Below are 19,811 nucleotides of genomic sequence, written 5' to 3' on the forward strand. Positions count from 1 at the left end.
AACAATTGTTTATTCTCACACATCTTGCTGTCTATTATGGATTTACTAAATGTCACTTTCAGTAGTGATTATATACTCTCTGGTCACTTTCTTCAGTATTTCTGTCATAGTGAAAACGTTATTTTGAAGGTTTACAAAAATAATTTTTAACTATTTAATTTATAGAAATGACGCATTGGTAAGTTTTATAACAATTTCAGTTGAGTGCAAACTCACTTAGTTACTTAATAGGTATATTCCTCATTTGCCGAGCCTTTTCCCAACTATGTTGGGGTCGGCTTGCAGTCTAACTGGTCGAAGCTGAGTACCAGTGTTTTACAAGGAGCGACTGCCTACCTGACCGCCTTAACCCAGTTAACCAGGCAACTCTACGCCCTTAGGTAACACTGGCTGTCAGACTTACCTACTGACTTCTGACTACCTGTAACTCGCTTCTTTCAAAAAGACACATTGAGCGTAAAATAGCGCCTGCCCAAAATATGATCAAGCAAGCCTTTTTAGTATCATTCATGCAAATCAGACTATTATAATTTTATGAGGAGCTGATCTTATAAAGTAAACGGTATGTATTACTACCGAACTGATAGTCCAGGGTTCGATTTCCGGTACTGTCAACATTTATGTGCATCATGTGTGATGATATTAGTTATATTACTGAAGGATTGTTCGATAGAGTCATTTCATTATATATACCTATAGTCTGTTTTTTAATCTCGTAGACTAAATTGACACTTGCAAAATGTCAAACTTTCTAATAATTTTGCTAGCTCTGTGGTGCAGTGTTGTACTTACGACACCGGTTCGTTGAATCGTAACTTTTTATCTATAATAGACGAATTTAATATTCATTCAAAGTTTTATATTTAAAATTCACGTACGTACACATGGCTGTACGACGTGCTACAAACTGCCAGGGATATCTGACCAAGCAAAGCCATGCGTTATCGCGTCTATTAGTGCGTCTATTACGTACCGGTTACGATTCAACGAACCGGTGTCGTAAGTACAACACTGCACCACAGAGCTAGCAAAATTATTAGAAAGTTTGACATTTTGCAAGTGTCAATTTAGTCTACGAGATTAAAAAACAGACTATACCATATTTTTTTTTATTATATCTATTTATAATTATATATTATTTACAGCTGCTCGCAATGCACTTTCACGGCGCAGTTCGAGAGTGCTCTGATGATGCACCGGCAACTGCATCATGAAACGAAGGACAGTTCTGATATCAACAAGGCGGCTACGCTGGTCATGGTTAGTGGCATTTTTATAATAACTTTCTGCTAAGTTTACTTTTTTAAGTTTAGTTTATTACTCAAGCCACATAGCTGAATAGAACTACAGCAGTACCAAAAAAACGCCTACCAAACCATTTTTATGCTGGTACACCATAAAATATCCCCTCGATTCTTACTGACCCACCATGTTCCTTCTGCAACTCTTTGTGCACCAAGGCAGCGGCAACTCGCGCGAAAAGTCCCTCAGCTGCCAACAGGCTTGGATCGTAAGGGGCTCTTTGGTGTGTTGACTAGCTATGTTCAGAAATGTGAAGTAAATTGGCGCGAACTGTACATTATCTATTATATAGGTACTGTATAATATATTTTACTTTCAGGAGAAATGTAACACAGTACCCAGAGGTTCTACACTGGGCTCCACTTACTCCAACAAGAATAAAGGAACTAAGTGTAAGTGGTAATGGTGTCCTAGCCGATTATATTATCAGCCACGGTGGTTATTCTCATATAAGAAGATCAGCTAGCTGAGCAGCATATATTATAATAGTGCACAAGCATTATTGCATATTATATCATTATGTAATAGTGCACAAGCATTTGTGCAGACACAGGTGCACTCAATATACCTTCACTCTCATAGACCGATGGGAATTATGTATGTACGAAACATAACCTATTTACATATATCATTTGAAAAGGCACTCAACGTGTGAGCGCAACCCTTCGTCTGATGCCATAGTCCGTGATGCCCCAAGCAATTGCTTACTTATAGCCTATAGATCCTGGCCTACTTATGTTACTCTAAATAGGTGCCTTTAAATAAAAAGTGATATGTACCTACTGCAATCGTTATAACAAATTTAATTATGTTACATAAATATATTGATAAAACTTTTGCATTTACTGTAATCCTGTAGGTACTCACATACTTAAACCATTACTTCTGCTTACATTGTGTTAAAACTATCCTCCACAGTGATAGGTCGAACATCATCAGCGACGCGGCTGCTAGACAAGCTGCGCGCGCGCATATGTCGCAGTAGGACGCTGTTCTCTCACCCTGAGGAGAACTTTGATACGAACTTGAACGAGGGCAGTGGTATTGTGAGTATGAACATGGTAAGAGAACATATATAATGAGTAGTGAGTTTGATATAACTTGAAATCGCCACCAAAGCGGCGTGGAAAATATTTTAAGCAATCATCAGACAATAACGAAATTCTATTGTCTCTGTTTTGGTGGAGTCTGGAGTTGCTCAGTTATTTCGGCCCTAGGATATTAGATATTGTCTTTTCGTTTGTTATAACATTATTATTTAGCCACATAGTCGTTCACACCACCCATCCCTAGTTTCTTTGCTCGTCCCATTTCTCTACACTTCTACAGACATATGCGTTCATGCTCATGTCCAACCCAGCTTACTTAGCTAAGAAATCGGGTTAAAATAGACTCAATAAGAAAAAGAAGAAGATCTTTTCACGACAACAGTTTGTCAGTCTTTCGTAAACTTAATATTAATAGACCGACTCAATGTGATTAAGAGGGCTATCACAAATTTTCGAGTTTTATACGAGTTTTGATGCGTCATTATGCTTTGGATATAGTCACAAAAAAAAAAACATAAATAAGATTAAGAAAGTTTGATCATTTATCTTGGGGCTGTTTTCAATAAATATTTTAATTTGTCCACGTACATCAGTAAAATCTTTGTCTCTGCAAAGGATGTTTCATAAAATGTTGCTTTTGGGAATCTTTTGATGCTTCAGTACTACGAGGATATAGCAATTTAACCATTTATAAAAATGTTCAAGATACAACTATATCTTGTACTTGTGCTTGCTTTCACCAATTTATTACAATTCATACAGTAATACACCAAAAATAATTCTATAAAACTGAGAGTTACTGACAATTTTCCGTACAAAACTATATTTTTTATCTATGAAAGTATAATCCAAATTCAAATAAAACATATTTAATAATTAAGGTGGTATTGTTATAAAGCTTGAAAAAAAAATTGGTCTATTTAAAAGTAAAACAATATTTTAAAATAATTTTTGTTTGCAATGCAAAAATCAATATAAATCTTGTGACGCGCGGTGTTGAACTTTAGTCAGCGCCAAGCGCTTATCGAGGGAGGACGTATCGCTCGCTGTTGCGCCGCGCAAACTCGCCGGAGCTCGAAAAATATAGCGCAACCTGCGCAACGAACTCGTTTTGGTACTAGTCAGTTTTTATTTTATTTATTAGTTATAATGATCTGATTGAAATGTAATATACACAAGTATTAACCCATGATATTCTAATGCGAAAATGTTATAGATTGGGTTCTCTTTTTTTGATGTTGGTTATATAGAAATATGTACGTAAATGTCATCGTCGTTAGTTTCGCTGTTGCATAATAATATTATTGGATATCTTTGATTCTTGCAGGATAATGAAAGCATATTTAATTCAGATTATCAGACTCAATCGGATACCAGTACAAATAATGGTAAGTATTTTTTGTCACTCGCAACAGACATATTTGTTTTAATAAACTATTTACATTCCTAGTTTTTATTGTTGCAGGAAAATGAAGATACAATACATGGAAGACGAATTATAGATTTTAGTTTTTTTATAAATCAATTACTTATACCTAATTGATAAACATGGTGAAAAGTTTGGTTGTCGATTAAATAATTTAAAAATTGTAAACGATTATTTGTTTATTGTAACTCAATCGAGCTATTCTAGGTTATAAAATTCATCGGTACAAATAATATTTCATAAACTATAAAACCAATAAACTATTTCTAAAATAAAAGTGGCAAAGTCTCAAGTTTGTTTGTGCCGCGTGGCGGTCCGCAGATGTGCGTTGCGTATTTCACTAGACGCACACGCGCGCAAGTGCTGCCGGCTATCGTCTAATTTACCTAAACCTGAGCGATTCGATTTTGTAATAGCGCTCTTAACACAGCTCAACTCTATCATTAATCATCTCTTGTAACCTCTAGACATGAACGAACATGTTAAGTTTTATCTTCTTTATTTTTAGGACACTTCTATAGCGAGTGAGTGTACCTCCAAAGGTCTTAAGGCCGAACCCTCAGTGTCCCATTCAACCGGTATAACAGCCATCAGAGAAGTGAAGGAAACATTTGGATGTCATTTATGTTCTTTTGATGCTGACAGGTAAGAAAGATTACTGTTAGGTACATCCGTTTTTGCAGCTTTAGTCCTAGAACGGATAAAACAGGAGGCATAACTAAAAATTGTTATTCATACTATGCTGCAAAATATTTACAGAAGACAGCCCCCAAAACGCCCTTTGCCATTTCCTTTATATTTTTGCTATGTATGTATGTAAGTCATGATACATATAAAATTGAGAAAAAATACATTTTGTATGTCCATGGCATAATACTTTGGTACCTATATCTTGTCTTTTTTCAATTTAGTTTTTAGTACTGCAAAATGGGGTTCTAACTCACACATTTTTTTTCAGAATAACAGTTTTAGACAGGCATCTTTTAAACGACCACAAGATAGGTCTCGAGAACTTACTCAAACTAGTCATGGCAAAAACCAAAGATGGTCTTTCAGAAGACAATCCAAATACTTCGATCTATGGCATCAGACAACCTTATTATAAGCCCCCAGACGAAATAATCGAAGAAGGGGAGTTTGTTATAGAAACTGTTACGCCAAAGATTAAGATTTTGAAACATGCTTCAACGAACACTGACATCCAATGGACGGATATACCCGATTTGAAAGACAATTGCCGTATGATAACGAAGGAGTTAGAGAAATTAATAAAGTATCCTATAGAAAAATGTGACAAGGATGAGTTTTTAGTCAAAATGCAGACTCTTAACGAATGTATGTGTAAGTTCGTGGATTCTTCTAATACTTTGAAGAAAGTTTTGACAAAGGAGTTCGATTCAAAGCACTCGGTTCGCGAGCATTTGAACTTGGAGCAACCGTTTTTTGATCTCTGTTTGGGAGAGTAAGTTTTTTTCATTTTCTTTTGTGTATAAAATATCTTGATCTATCTGATAAATAACGGTAGGTAGCACATATAATCTACTAACTACTAGAAGGAGACGGTAGGTACTCCTATGAGTTACTATTTATCCCCGCGTCCTGGAGGTACTTCTTTCCGAATCTAGTCAAAATGTAGCCTATGTTACTCGACAATAGTGAGCCTTCTTCAGCATACAAAGAAACATTAACATTATATTATTGTAGATAGGTCTCATCCTCCGAGCCTTTTTCCCAACAATGTTGGGGTTGGCTTCCAGTCTAACCGGATTCAGCTGAGTACCAGTGCTTTACAAGAAGCGACTGCCTATCTGACCTCCTCAACCCAGTTACCAGGGCAACCTGATACCTCTTGGTTAAACTGGTGTCAGACTTACTGGCTTCTGACTACCCAAGGATGTTCAATGACAGCTGGGACCTACAGTTTAACGTAGATAGGTCTAATTAGGCTAATACATGGGTCTGATTGTAAATATTTTTATCAAGCAGTAGAAATACGTCTCGAGTGTGGGAGCGAGCTCACAGCGAACAGATGGAGAGAGGCAGAAGCAAGTATGGCGATAATAATAGGTGTGTATACCAGATTCAGAGCTTGTATCATCATCCCTTCTCATGCCTATTGTCTCGATTTTATATGTGGACAGTTCTATACTCCTTGATTTGACATCATCTCACAAGACACATTCTTTTTAGCCACATCTTCTTTCACACAATCCACCCATGGATTCTTTAGTCGTTCCCTTTCTCAAGTTTCGTCAATGAGTTTGTCGGTAACTGCTACGCTATTATTATGACATTAGATTTCTATAATGTATCCCTTAATGTGCCATTAGAAAAGCTCTACATAAAATGTCAAGATCACTAATCGCAATCGAAAGATAGATAGATTATACAAATCGGCCACTAAAGTTGAATTTCTTGAACTGTTTCAGAAGCGACAAGAAGTTTACATCGGAGAGTTTTTACTTCTAATTTACTTATAATAATTTGTGAACAATTTTAAGTTACTTTAATAATAAACGATTCATTAATTGTATTTACTCTTTTATTGCAAAGAAAAGCAAAAACACGAAGTATAAAAACATACTATATTTATTAAAAAATAAACTGTAAAAAGATAGAGTATATAAAAAATCTACCGACTGTAATGTCCATAGTTTCGTGGAGAAATTTACGTACTGTCGTCTACGTAGTTATGTTGAAAAAAGTGGCCCTCGTGCATATCTCTGCAATGTTCACAAATTAGTACTCCATTCTGCTTCTGCCTTTTACGTACACTTTCATAATGGCAACACAGCATATAAACGCACTTTTCACATTTCTCATTCTCATCATGGCAACACTCATTTTTAGGGAAAGCATCTCCACTAGACATGCAGGTATGGCAACATTTGCAACTGTGCACGTTACATTCAACGCCAAAATTCTTTTTCTTAACCACATCGTGGTAATTACTATTGACGACTGGTAACACTCTTGGACCATTTCTGACCATTGGTCTGTTGGAATTTTCTGACATTTTACCAGGCCTTTTCACTGTTGCAAACAATCTATTTACTTCTTCAATCGCATCTTTAGATTTGGTCTTTTCTTTCAAAGAGTATTTCAATTCTTCTAATTTCATTTGAGGTATCGAACTTGACTTATGCTTGATCAAATCGATGGAGTTCTGCTTTCGAACGAAGTCTGGTTGGCAACAATTCACTATTACACAATGTCCATTTTCGTAGGCATACTTTTTGTTTTCATCGATAGAGTATTGGAAAGTACTGACGGTTAACCGCGGCCTATCTCGTTCTTTTACACTTCTTTCATCGGTTTTGTCATCCGTAGACACAGCTGCGTCCTTAAAACGACCAGGCTTCACCTTTTCTTTGGTACCATCAACTTTCTTATTTTGAAATACTGTTAGAACTTCGTTCAAAAGGGTCAGACCTTGAGAGACATTTGTATCAGAAGTCTGAACAGTTTTAACATTTGGATCTTTTAAAATACCTGCTTTTTCAGTAGCAGTAGGTTTATCTTTTTTACCAGCGGAACAATCTCTAGTTGTACATTCTCGGTTCTTTTGACAAATGGGACAGTTTTTAGGTGCTTTCTTACAGCATTCGCCATTTTTTTCTCCGCCTTTGTTTAGGCATATGGAGCAAACGTACTTGTTGTGGCCTTTAAAACAATTTTTAACTTTCTCATCCATTTCTTCGTAACGTGGTCTGTAAGTAGTAATATGTATGCAAATGATTTTCCGGCTGGCTTCTGATCTCATATGAAGCTCTGAAATTTAAATATTGGCTTGTAACTTTTCATTAAGAGGAGTCTATACAAAATGTTTTGTATCTGTTACTTCAGCTAAAGTAATACCATCGAGCTGATTAAGCGGTGTACTTTTCTGTTAAAAGTTATACCTAATGTAATACAATTTTCTGAAAATAGGGACTCTAATTTCATGATGATATACAAATAAAGGTCAGGTTAGGTTAGGTTTGGAATAATTAATTCTGATAAGACCATCAGACCAGGGATAGTTGGCGCTCACTGAAGGCCTAAGTTCAGTGGTGAACGGCAATAGGCTGATATGAAGATGATGACAACACTAGAGATAACTTAAACTAATAAATCTTACTCTGACAATCAGAATGAAAGTATCCCTTTTCATATTTTCATCAGGGGTTCAATATAAATCCATAAAGAAAGTTCAAAAGAAAATGTTTTACAAAACGCATGAAATAAAATTGTATTTGGGTTAACGTCAAAAATGCATTTGAATTTGACAGAAGAATATTTTCATGTTGTCTATAACCTATTAAAAAGGTTCTATGGCAAAATAATCTGCTTTGACTAGGTTTTGACCCCATTAATCCAGTTCAATGTGGTCTCTCTGGAGTCACATAGTTGGTGGCATTTCAGACCTGACCATTTCGTTAAGCCATCGCCCTTGGCTGTGGCAACCCCAACTTTGAGGGAAACTATTCTTAGAATCTCATAAGTCATCGAATTAATTATCATTGAAGAATAGTTGGACACCGGGGTTCGGTTTGCTGTTTATCTACTATCAAAAGATTAGAGAAGTGTTTAATTTAATCAAATAATTTAGGGGAGTCAAAGCTTCTTGCAAAGTTGTAATCTATCATCTATGGATTGGTTCTTCTTTTTCAAACTATCTGATGCTTCAAAAACAGTCAAGTTGAAAACAATAAGGCTTCTGTCAGTAAAATAACTGACAGATTCGAAAAAATCTTAGCAAAAAAACTAAATTCACAGTTTTATTTCAAACCAATTTAAAAGGTGCAATAAATAAAAAGTGTTAAAAAAATTACTTGTGTTCAAAAGGATATAGTTCAAAATGTGCGTATGTTTACTTGATTTTGATACATTAACGTAAGCTTTCGAATGAATCATTTGTCAGATTAGCCAACTTCTATAATCCCAAAAACACTTCTTTCAGATAAAATCCCAAGCTACAAAATAAGCCAAAAAAGAATCAAAAGTAAAAAATGCAAGACGACAAAACAAATGATGATAAATAAGAAGAAATGAAAGAGAGTAAAGCTATTTATGTGACTAAACGTGATATAAAACTTGAATTAAATAGAGAATATAGATTTTGCGCCAACAACAACGCAAAAGACAGGGATTTTTCGCCCGTGTCTACAAGATGTGAACAGAAAACTCATGAAGTGGGTTGCCAATATAATTCTAAGCGGGATAACGTGATATGCACATGTAAAAACCTTGGTATACTTAAAAAGAGACAAGAAGTCCGATACTTTGGATTGCCAAATCAAACGTACGCTTACCAAGGTTCTAAGAGTTATACTGAGATAGGGGTGGGCAGCGTGAAGGCGCTACAAAGAAAGAAAGTTAAGAAAATCTATTTGCCTGAAACTGACGACATTGGTGTTGGCAGTTCTGACCTTTGTTCGTTTTTGTTACGTAAGTGTTCTCATAAAGTTCTATTGCCTAATGTTGTGGATAAACGTGCCTTTGCATATTAACAGATAACTCATGAAAACAGAGATAAAGTGGTACCAAGGACCTAAAACGCTTATGAATCCTATCATGTTAAAATTACGCTTTTACATTTTAAATGCTCGAGTTTCGGTAAAATCTGATATCTATGTTTTGATTTCTAGGAAGAAATAGACAACGCAGTCAAAATTGTTATTATGAAAGTAAAAGAACATCGTCAAAGTGTGTGGGCGGTTTTATAGACTTTAAGACTAATAGTGTCTTGAGCGAGAAGTTGTCCCCTATAGTGCAGACTATATCGGGAGCCACTAGCCCCAGACATTCGAGATTCAACAGGAACATTGAAATAGGAAGCAACACTGTCGTTAAAAGTCTAACAAACACAACAACACAAGTCGAAGAAACTATAGAAAAGGATACTGAAACAAAACCTGAAAACAACATTGAAGATATATTACAATCCATAATTTTTCAGGAAGAACCAGAGGACATGCAAAATAAAAAAGTGGATTCATACAAACCTATGGAAAGGAACGAATTGCCCCCAAATCAAGTATATTCTTCAGATTCTTTAGAACAACATGTACATGACCTTGAAAATCCAAGTGATGATAAACTGAGCCGTTTCTCCGTAGATACTGAGGACCCTATGGAGAACAAGCTCGAGAGAGAATACAGGAGAATATTTGCAGCCAAATCTAAGTCTAGAGATACTAAACCAACTGCTGAGGGACCCGTTCCAGATTTTAAAAGCGCTTCAACCACATTAAGACAAAGATTCGAAGCTCTGAGGCGAGGTTTGACGAAGAAGGAAGATTCTAAGAAGAATTCTATTATTGTGAATAAAGTGCCTAGCCAAAATAGTGCAGCGAGCCATAAGGATGTGTCAATAAATTCAGATCCACCATCTCTAGAAGGAAGATCGTATTCAAATACGAGAACGTATACCCCAGTATCTCCATCATGTAGTCGAGAAAAACCTGTCTTCCATCCCAGGACTTCACATTATAGAAGATCAGTTACTGGCCCCAAAAAGGAGAGAGGTAGTGATCAGTGGTCATTAAGACCGGATGACGATGACAGCGAATGCCAAGGTGTGAAAGGCATGTTCAAAATATGGGGCAAAAAATTCAACTTGGAAGAAGAGCATTACAAGAGACCATGCACTCCCATACCATCTTTTAACACCCCAAAGAAACCCACAGGAACAACAAAGAAGATTCAAGAATCTAAAGGAGACATGAAAGCAGATGCCCCTAAAAAAAATGCGGCAGAGAAGAAAGAGGGCCGAAAGTTCTTCTTCTTTAAAAAGAAAAATAAAGACAAGTCTCAAAAAACGAAGAAAGGCCTTACTACTGGTCGTTGTGAGGTAAGAGAAGGCTTGGTGATTAAGATAGCTGGCAACAATCTTGTTCGAGAGGACGCTGCGGATAAACCAGAAAAAGTAGAGGAACCAGCACCCGCACCTGAAGCTTACGAGGAAATGGCGAGAAGAGCATGGCTTAAGAAATTCCTTTCGAGTAATATTGAGTCACGGAATAGTGTCAAAGTACGTTGGAATAACAAAACCTACCGCCGAAGCAGTAGTACGGTCTTTGAATTGATGGATAATGTTTACAAAGACACTGGAGTCGTTTTTAGATCAAAAAGCCAAGTGAACGCTGAGCCATCATACAAGTCTTATACAAAACAACATGTAAACTTTGTCCAACAAAACATTGAAGCTTGGATGATACCAAAAACTGTAACTGATAAGCCAAAGCTTATTTTAGGCAAATCGAAGTGTAAATCAAACGAAGATAGAAACGATAATATGGAAGTTAGAATTTCAGATCAAAAATGGTTCATCGACAAATCTAAAGCATTTTCCCATAAAATAGAAGTGGTTTTACATTCGAAAAATTTTAGAAAACTTAATAGGGCGGAAAGTTCTGATTATTTAAGGATTGATATTCCTAAAGGTTTCTTTGTCGATTCTAGTAGTGATGAACATAACAGACATCCTACTAACCAATCTAGCGATGAGGAAGTGTATAAAATTGTTGAATATGAAACTGCAAGTGACTTGAAAAAGCAGAAAGCTCGTTCTTTCGACACAGGAGATTATGTACAAAATAATATAAAAGTAACCGTTAGCGTGCAAGGAAGTAAAGATGGTGCTTTGAAGATTTTGGATCCTGAAAAGCCGCCGGTAAGCAGAGATGTGGTGATACAAGGCAGCAATGTGTATATACCGAAGAGATGCGACGTGATTGGTGTAGGAATCATCACGCAGAGGGAAATGAGAGAAATACGCAAGCCAATGTAAGAGAATATTTTATTCATAATTTATTTAGTTATGCTAAACCGGCTGAATCGAATCGTTTCGTGTTATCCTAGCTAGAGCATAATTCGCATGCAACTTGTTACTGTTTTCCAGAGCTAGTAGATCAGAATAAAGAATAAATCACGTGTTTCTGTGTTCAATAATGATGTTTTTGACGTGACAACGTCTTATAAATCGATGGAGCCGGCTGCACGCACGAAAAAACATGACTCATGCGGCGTTACCTCGCTCTGAGGCATTCCGCTTAAGGCTTGAAGTGCAAGCGAGTGCACGCAACGAGAGACAAAGAGGCACGATCGGCCTCTGCTTTCGACATCTGACGATCAATTTCTTATGACGTTGTCACGTTCGACTATCGTCAGTAAACCGACTTTACAGACAACCGTTTTTTTTATTCATATGAATATTTGTTTTTCAGCTTGAAAATCGCAGATGACTATACCGACGAAGATTCAGAACATAACGTTCTCAAACCACAACAGAAGAAATGCGAGTTTGCCGAGAGTTACCTACAAGAGTATTACCGTAACTGGACTCCTCTGGGCTTGGATTTGTACTCGTGGTGTGTCAGTGACTCCCATTTGAGGTGCTGCTCAGAAAGCTCAAAGACGAGCTTCAATAACCAAGGCGTAGGAACTAAATCTTGTCCTAACATTTATGACGACTTTCAAACATCTACCATCATTTCATCTTGTGGAGCTTCGTCTTGTAGCCAATGCCACAATCACGAGGGAGATGATAAGCCCCCTGATAAATTTTCATGGTTCGGAAAATTGTTAAAAAAATCTGCTAATAATAATAATAAAAAGGTCACTAGTCAAAACGTACACAATAGTAAAAAGGTTACAAGTCGAGACGTACAAAATAATAAAAAAGAGGAGTCGTTACCACCGTGTAGAAGAGACATCATCCGAACAGTATTGCCCAAAGACTCAGTCGAAGTTTTTAAAAGGAGGAAGATATATGCTAACAGCAATAAATCCAAATGGACTGGACCTTGTCCAGAAATCTGTCTACCGTACTCAACGCCAAGTAATGAGAGCAAAAGTGCTCAGAACACTTTAAGTGAATGCCCGAAGCTGATGAAGCCTTGTTGTAAGGTAACTGAGCCTAAACCGAGACCAAAGTCATGCAAGAAGCATGTTTCCCTCCCTGACTGTGATGCGATGAATGAATTGTTAGCAAAGCAGCTTGCAGAGATGCCAGAAGGCATTCTAGCGTTCAAAAGCGGTACGGCTCCTTGTCCCAAGCATGCGAAAGTGAATCTAGACCCTCCTTGCGAGATACCGCGACAACCGTGCAGAGATGATTGTGAGATGATGGACAATCCTCCATGCGCAAATTCGACCGTACCCTGTGATGATACACCACCGTGTCCTGCCGCTGGCCCACCGTCGTGTCCTGCATCCCGCCCACCACCGTGTCCTAGCAAAAAATCGTGCCCTACATCTCTTCCACCACCATGTCCTGGAGACAGCTCACCGCCGTGTCCTGGCTCACCGCCGTGTCTTGGATCTCGCCTATCGTCATGTCCTGCATCTTGCCCACCGTCCTGTCCTGCATCTCGCCCACCGTCCTGTCCTACATCTCGTCCACCATCCTGTCCTGCATCTCGACCACCATCCTGTCCTCCATCTCGCCCACCGTCGTGTCCTCCATCTCGCCCACCGTCGTGTCCACCCACCCCTCCGCTTTGCATTAAAGTCTCTTCGTGCCCAACGACTCCTCCTTTTAACAGATCTCACCAATCTCCCCCAAAATATTGCAGGAAACCGACAACTTGTCCCCCAAAGCCACCTCCACCTTGTTTTACGATGTCCCCACCATGCCCTCCAGCCCCTCAACCTTGTAGGCAACAACCCCAACTAGGTCCCCCAAAGCCACCGCCTAGTCCCCCAAGACAACCGTATTGTCCCCCAAAGCCTTGCAAAGAATCACAACCTTATGAACCACCGCCACCGCCTAGTCCCCCAAGGCAACCGTATTGTCCCCCAAAGCCTTGCAAAGAATCACAACCTTATGTCCCACCGCCACCGCCTGATCCCCAAGGCAACCGTATTGTCCCCAAAGCCTTGCAAACAATCACAACCTTATGTCCCACCGCCACCGCCTGATCCCCAAGGCAACCGTATTGTCCCCAAAGCCTTGCAAACAATCACAACCTTATCGCCCACCGCCACCGCCTAGTCCCCCAAGGCAACCGTATTGTCCCCCAAAGCCTTGCAAACAATCACAACCTTATGTCCCACCGGCACCGCCTAGTCCCCCAAGGCAACCGTATTGTCCCCCAAAGCCTTGCAAACAATCACAACCTTATGCCCCACCGCCGCCGCCTAGTCCCCCAAGGCAACCGTATTGTCCCCCAAAGCCTTGCAAACAATCACAACCTTATCGCCAATCACCACCGCCTAGTCCCCCAAGGCAACCGTATTGCCCCCCAAAGCCTTGCGAAGAATCACAACCTTACCAAGAATCGCCACCGCCTAGTCCCCCAAGGCAACAGTATTGTCCCCCAAAGCCTTGCAAACGACCACAACCTTATCCACAATCGCCACCGTCTTGTCCCCTAACGCCACCGTCTTGTACTTCGACGATGTCTTGTCCTTTTTCTCCTCCAACATATGAGGAACCTCCCCAATATGCTCAAAAACCTTGCAAGAAACCGCAACAGTCTTATCCCTCAACACCGCCATCTTGTCCGTCGACAGTGTCTTGCCCTGCTTCTCCTTCTTCGCCTCCAACATATAAGAAGAGTCCTCCATATCCCCCAAAACCTCACAAGAGACAGCCACCTCGTTCCTCATCGCCGCCGTCTTATCCCTCAACGGCACCATCTTGTCCCTCGCTGCCACCGTCCCGGCCCCCGACTCCTCCAAATCGTAGGAGGACTCCGTTACCGCGTCCATCACCACCTCCACAACGTCGACAATCTCCCCCTAGATATCAGAATTCACCGCAACCATCATGTCCACCGAACCCTCCATGTAAAACAAGAGGAGGTTATCCACAATCCCCGCCTGTCGGCTACAACCAGCCTTCCCCTTGTTATTCATGTACGTCACCCCTGTCGTGTCTGAAGAAGACAAGCCGCCCTTCAACGCCTACCCAGTGTAAGAAGCATTCCTGCCAGCCGTCAACGCCTCCACCGTGTAAGAAAAAACCAAGCTGTCCATCAGCTCGTCCGCTATGTAAAAAACCTGCGAGTTCGTCACCTCCTCCGTCATGTAAGAAACCTCCATGTTGTTCAACTCCTCCTCCTTCATGTAAAAAACCTCCAAGTTGCCCAACTCCTCCCCCATGCAAAAAACCTTCAAAATGTCCCCCAACTCCACCTCCATGCAAGAAACCCCCAACTCCCCTCCGTGCAAAACCCCAACTCCCTCCGTGCAAAAAACCCCCAACACCCCCTCCGTGCAAAAAACCACCAAAATGTCCAACACCTCCTCCTCCATGTAAAAAACCTTCAAAATGTCCCCCAACTCCTCCTCCGTGCAAAAAACCACCAAAATGTCCAACTCCTCCTCCTCCATGTGAAAAGCCTCCCAGTTGTCCCCCAAGTCCTCCTCCGTGAAGCCCCCACTTGTCCCCCGAGTCCTCCTCCGTGTAAGAAGCCCCCACTTGTCCCCGAGCCCTCCTCCGTGTAAGAAGCCATCATGTCCCCACGATCCTCCGTGCAAAAAGAAGCCACCCTGTCCTGGTTCTCCTCCACCATGTCCGTCGCCTCCGCGCGATAAAAAACCACCGCCGCCATGCCCACCCACTCCGCCTGTCTCCCAAAAACTGCCCCGATCACCCCCATCATGTCCACAAATCTGTCTCGACTCGTGCCCTCCTTCAACGCCGAAGTGTCCTGTCTCACCCACTCCATGTCCCTACGTTCAACCATGTCCTTGCACTCCGTCGGTGTGTTCGCAGCCGCCACCAACTGCTGCCAACCCCATACCTTGTCCTCATGCCCCACTTCATTCCCACACCGCACCCTGTCCCCACGCTCCGCGGTGTCCCTTCGCGCCACCATGTGACTACTCACTACCATGTCCCCACGCCCCGCCGTGTCCTCAACCTCCACCGTGTTACCCTCCCCCGCCTTGTACCCCGCCCCCGGATCCTGCTCCTCCTAAGTGTCCTCACACCCCACCGTGTCCAAAAGCCCAACCATGTCCCGGCACGCCGCCGTGTCCCAAATGCCCACCACGTCCTCAAACTCCGCCATGTCCTCAAACTCCGCCATGTCCTCCTCCACCGTGTCCCCCCACGCCGCCGTGTCAGAAATGCCCAACTTGTCCTCACACGCCACCGTGTCCAAAATGCCCAACTTGTCCCCATGTACCACCGTGTCCAAAGTGTCCCCACTCGCCACCATGTCCGAAATGCCCAACGTGTCCTCAACCGCCACCGTGTCCTCACACCCCACCTTGTCCAAACTGCCCAACTTGTCCCCATGTACCACCGCCTCCAAAATGCCCAATATGTTCAAACACGCCGCCATGTCCAAACACGCCACCTTGTCCAAAATGCCCAACGTGTCCTAACCCGCCACCGTGTCCAAAATGCCCGCCGTGTCCCCACACGCCACCGTGTCCATATTGCCAAACGCCACCATGTCCGAAATGCCCAAAGTGTCCTCATACGCCACCGTGTCCAAAATGTGCAACAGCTAACACGCCACCGTGTCCAAAATGCGCAACAGCTAACACGCCACCGTGTCCAAAATGCGCAACAGCTAACACGCCACCGTGTCCCAAATGCCAAAAGATGCCCAAATCCCCACCATGTACTAAAACCCCGCCATGTCCTGCGATGTCACCGTCCGCCCCACCCTGTCAGCGGCCACCGGCCTGTCCCCACACACCACCGTGCACGACACTGCAGTTATCCTCATCACCACCGAGCGATGGTCCTGATGATAAATCCCCTTTTGCGTCCCCATCCTGTCCAGCATCACGTCCGTCATGTTTTTCTGTAAGCTCACAATGTCCCGAACCACCACCACCCTGTAAAAAAACGTCAAGTGGTTTGGGCAAAAAGATATCTCCGTTCTTCAAAAGGAAGACAAGTAAAGGTTCAGGTCATCGCAAACATAAAGGAACTAAGGACTGTCAAAATACATGTCAGCATTCGCCATGCAACACATGTGTACCATCCCCTTGCAGAAACTATTCAGCTACGTCATGTTCGTTTGGCTCCATCTCTAGGTCACCTGAAGCACCATTCGTTTATTCTCCTATTCATCCATGTCCCATTGAACCTGAAAAACCAAAGAAGGCACCACTGCCATGCGATTCATCTCCTTGCAATAAGAGACATTCTAAAAATAAATCCCGTTCACGTGACGAATATAAGAATCCCAACTCAATTAAATCGGGACGACGAACCGGTGAAAATCAGCAATGCGATGATTTTCCCTGGCCTACAAAAAATCAGATTTCTAATCAGTCGTCAATCACATCTCTATTCCGTACCAAGAATGAACCCGCAGAAACATTAGTTTACGGGCAATGTAAGAAAGACTGCCCAATGATGCCTCGATTGTCTTGCAACACGATACTTTCACCTGAAAAGGAATGCACTCAGCAAACCTGTCCAAATAAACCGGGATCACCACCAATGTTGCCTAGATTGTCTTGTAGCACGATACCTTCACCTAAACAGGAATGCAAGAAAAGCTGTCCAAATAAACAGGGATCACTATGTCCTCCTTCTATACCGGAAATGCAGTGCCCCCAGCCCAGGCCACCACCAGCACCCACAGTACTTCAAAAACCACACACGTTGGGACCTGAAAATCCTAGATGCAGATCTAGAATAGGTGGCCTGTCTCTTAAAATGATGCCCTATAGAAAACCAACATGTTCCAAAGATTGCCCAGCTTGGCAAAGTACACCCGGTGATGACGGCTGTATTAGTCTCAATTCCGAAGAAAAAATAACGATTAGATTAAAGAAAGAAAATCCTAGCACAATTGAGCTTAGAGAAGGTATGAATATAAAAGTGCAAGACGAAGACGGAATGACCTTATTTGAGAGAAAAGATTACAGGCTACAGCATGCCGATTGCACTATTCAGCGGCCGTCGTTACTAGGTGAAATGTTCAAGGCTTCAGAAGTACGAAGACTAACTACTAACAACTCTGTGCAAGCTTTTGTGGCTGATAACAACTCTTTAAAAGGAATGACAGAAATTAAAAGCGAATCTAGTATTGCGAACCTTATAGAAATTCAGTTCAAATTAAAAGTCACACAAGGTGAGAAAACCACCGAAATCAATATAGCGAATGATGGTGACAGGGAAAACGAAATAGAAGACAACATAGAGCGTAGCGAAGGCATCAAACAAATGCCCCAAGAAGTTTTCGTTATGAATAACGAGGGCGAAAGAATTGCAGACCATTCAGACCGAAAGAACGATCTGAATATACGTATCGTGATAAAGAACTTCAAACCTAAAAATGAAAAGAAATCCGGAAGCTCAAAGAACGGTGATTACAGTAAAGACTTTTCTGAAAAGATCTCTGCCAAATTCCATAGCGTGTCAACTGGCTACAGTGACGAATTGCATGATGATAACGTTTTCTCAGTGCACAGAGCTACTATCGATCTTACGTCATCAGTAGATAATAAGTCCAGGACGTACAGTGAAGAAATAATGAGTGAAACGTTGATAGGGCTTGGGAGGGGACCTGCTACGGGATCTTCGGAACAATCCGTTTGTAGATGTGTCACGGACATGTCTGAAGGGAAAAGCGAAGATATGGAAGCTAAATCAACAAGTCAAAAGTATAGTACGACTAAAGATATTCAAGAGACCCTAGATGAAACTGATACAGAAAAATTAACTGATCACAAATACGAATATACAGAGGAAACAGATACTGAGAAACAAATAAAATATGACACCGAAGAAACTGACACGGAAAAACAAGTTGAACCAAAATACGATAATTTTATGTCTACAGACACAGATGAACCCAACGCATTGTCAGGAAAAAAGAAGAGTATAGAGGTGATCGTTAAACCTCACACTAAAGAAGAAAAGAAGGAAATGTTGAAACAGGTGTTTGAGAAAGCTCAAGAAACAACAGCCAAAACTAAAACCCGAATGAGGAAGCTGCGGGATATGCTGAGAGTCATTCTGACGTCAGATAGCAGTGATCACGAAGAAGCAAACCGACCAACGAATGATGTATCAAATGATGTAGCTTATGCGGCGTTAAAACCAAATTATTATACTGACAGCATGAACAATTATTACAGAGAGAGCCATGAAGCATTAACAGACGAAGAAATAAACAAACAAGTTGTTTATCCGACTATAGAAAATAGCGATTGCACTGACAGTAACCACAGCGATGAATTATCATCTGACAATGAAGAACATCCAGAAGGTGGCTGCATGTGTTGTACAGTGGCTGCTAGATTAAAACTAGCTTCTAGGATAGAAGGGGAAGGTTGCTGCTGTGCAAAGCCCCCAGCTAAGAAAAGCGAAGAAGTTACTTGCAATCTTAAAAAGGAGTCGGATTACTGCCCATGTGATATGACACCCGACTACGTGGACGCCGAAACGCAAAAGTCACAGTTATTGACAAACAAGATGAATAATGCTGATTTGTCAGCACACAAGAATGTGAAGACTAGCACTACAGCTAGTATTTCCATGAAAGAAGATGTCAAATCAAATTCTGGAGTTGTAAATGTGAACGAAAGACAGCTTAGTTCTAGGAATACGTTGTCGCGTCGTATGGTTCATGTTAAAGAATGTGTTACAAGAAAAATGACCAGGAACACGACGCTAAGTATATCGGATGAAGATAAAATCGTATTAGTTAGTGATAATTCCACCAAGTTTAATGATAGTTATAGATTAAAAGATAAAACTGCTACGGACACGACGCAAGAGCCGCAAGGGCTTTCAATAATTCATGCTTCGGACATACTACAGTCTTACGAAACGAAGAAAGCAGTTTTAGAGATTTATACAGAAAAGACAGTTTCGGATGACGGAGAAAGATTGGTAGCGAAATTACCGAAATTCGTGTACGACAGAGAGAATGAAATTCAAACGAATTATGAGGCGATGGCGTCGAATACTTATAAAACTGTGTGTAAAAGGAATATTGTAATGATGGCTATTAATAGATAGTAGCAAATCTAGAGGGTTTTATTTGTCTTTAACGGAAATCTGTGTCGACTGTTTAGGTTTTTTTTTTATTATTATTTGTTTTTATAAATATACGGTATTTGTT

At 40.9% G+C, this 19,811-nt stretch overlaps 3 protein-coding genes across 5 annotated transcripts; 2 read left to right on the forward strand and 1 right to left on the reverse strand.

Annotated features, from left to right (window-relative positions):
* The first annotated feature begins 86 nt into the window (after window positions 1-86).
* On the forward strand, window positions 87-6,310 carry LOC110369602 (uncharacterized). 3 transcript variants are annotated; one of them, XM_064042089.1, is made up of 8 exons: window positions 87-178; window positions 1,146-1,260; window positions 1,622-1,694; window positions 2,221-2,363; window positions 4,286-4,422; window positions 4,736-5,239; window positions 5,761-5,844; window positions 6,207-6,310. In XM_064042089.1, the coding sequence occupies exons 1-8, from the start codon at window positions 168-170 to the stop codon at window positions 6,244-6,246; spliced, it is 1,107 nt and encodes a 368-aa protein (XP_063898159.1). In that variant the 5' UTR covers window positions 87-167; the 3' UTR covers window positions 6,247-6,310. The 3 variants fall into 3 exon arrangements, with proteins under 3 accessions (XP_063898159.1, XP_063898160.1, XP_063898161.1); XM_064042090.1 differs by having other exon boundaries at window positions 5,764-5,844; XM_064042091.1 differs by having other exon boundaries at window positions 2,221-2,348.
* A 38-nt stretch (window positions 6,311-6,348) lies between these two features.
* On the reverse strand, window positions 6,349-8,025 carry LOC110384653 (uncharacterized). Its single transcript, XM_021346054.3, has 2 exons — window positions 7,898-8,025; window positions 6,349-7,548 (listed from the first exon to the last, which is right to left on the reverse strand). The coding sequence occupies exon 2, from the start codon at window positions 7,538-7,540 to the stop codon at window positions 6,446-6,448; it is 1,095 nt and encodes a 364-aa protein (XP_021201729.1). The 5' UTR covers window positions 7,541-7,548; window positions 7,898-8,025; the 3' UTR covers window positions 6,349-6,445.
* Window positions 8,026-8,406: 381 nt separating this feature from the next.
* LOC110369603 (uncharacterized) lies at window positions 8,407-19,811 on the forward strand. Its single transcript, XM_064041908.1, has 6 exons — window positions 8,407-8,619; window positions 8,720-9,207; window positions 9,408-11,547; window positions 11,988-13,629; window positions 13,788-15,021; window positions 15,108-19,811. The coding sequence occupies exons 2-6, from the start codon at window positions 8,808-8,810 to the stop codon at window positions 19,706-19,708; spliced, it is 10,017 nt and encodes a 3,338-aa protein (XP_063897978.1). The 5' UTR covers window positions 8,407-8,619; window positions 8,720-8,807; the 3' UTR covers window positions 19,709-19,811.

This window comes from Helicoverpa armigera, chromosome 27, assembly GCF_030705265.1.
Source record: "Helicoverpa armigera isolate CAAS_96S chromosome 27, ASM3070526v1, whole genome shotgun sequence".
NCBI classification, from domain to species: Eukaryota; Metazoa; Arthropoda; class Insecta; order Lepidoptera; family Noctuidae; genus Helicoverpa; species Helicoverpa armigera.

Bases quoted from the DNA above. Each gene is read 5' to 3' on its own strand.
- LOC110369602 (XM_064042089.1), top strand. The intron at 2,364-4,285 runs GTAAGAGAACAT...CTTTATTTTTAG, and splicing joins GTATTGTGAGTATGAACATG to GACACTTCTATAGCGAGTGA. The intron at 4,423-4,735 runs GTAAGAAAGATT...ATTTTTTTTCAG, and splicing joins TGTTCTTTTGATGCTGACAG to AATAACAGTTTTAGACAGGC.
- LOC110384653 (XM_021346054.3), bottom strand. From the start codon at position 7,540: ATGAGATCAGAAGCCAGCCGGAAAATCATTTGCATACATATTACTACT.
- LOC110369603 (XM_064041908.1), top strand. From the start codon at position 8,808: ATGAAAGAGAGTAAAGCTATTTATGTGACTAAACGTGATATAAAACTT. The intron at 11,548-11,987 runs GTAAGAGAATAT...TTTGTTTTTCAG, and splicing joins AGAGAAATACGCAAGCCAAT to CTTGAAAATCGCAGATGACT. The intron at 13,630-13,787 runs GTCCCCAAAGCC...TGTCCCCCAAAG, and splicing joins ATCCCCAAGGCAACCGTATT to CCTTGCAAACAATCACAACC.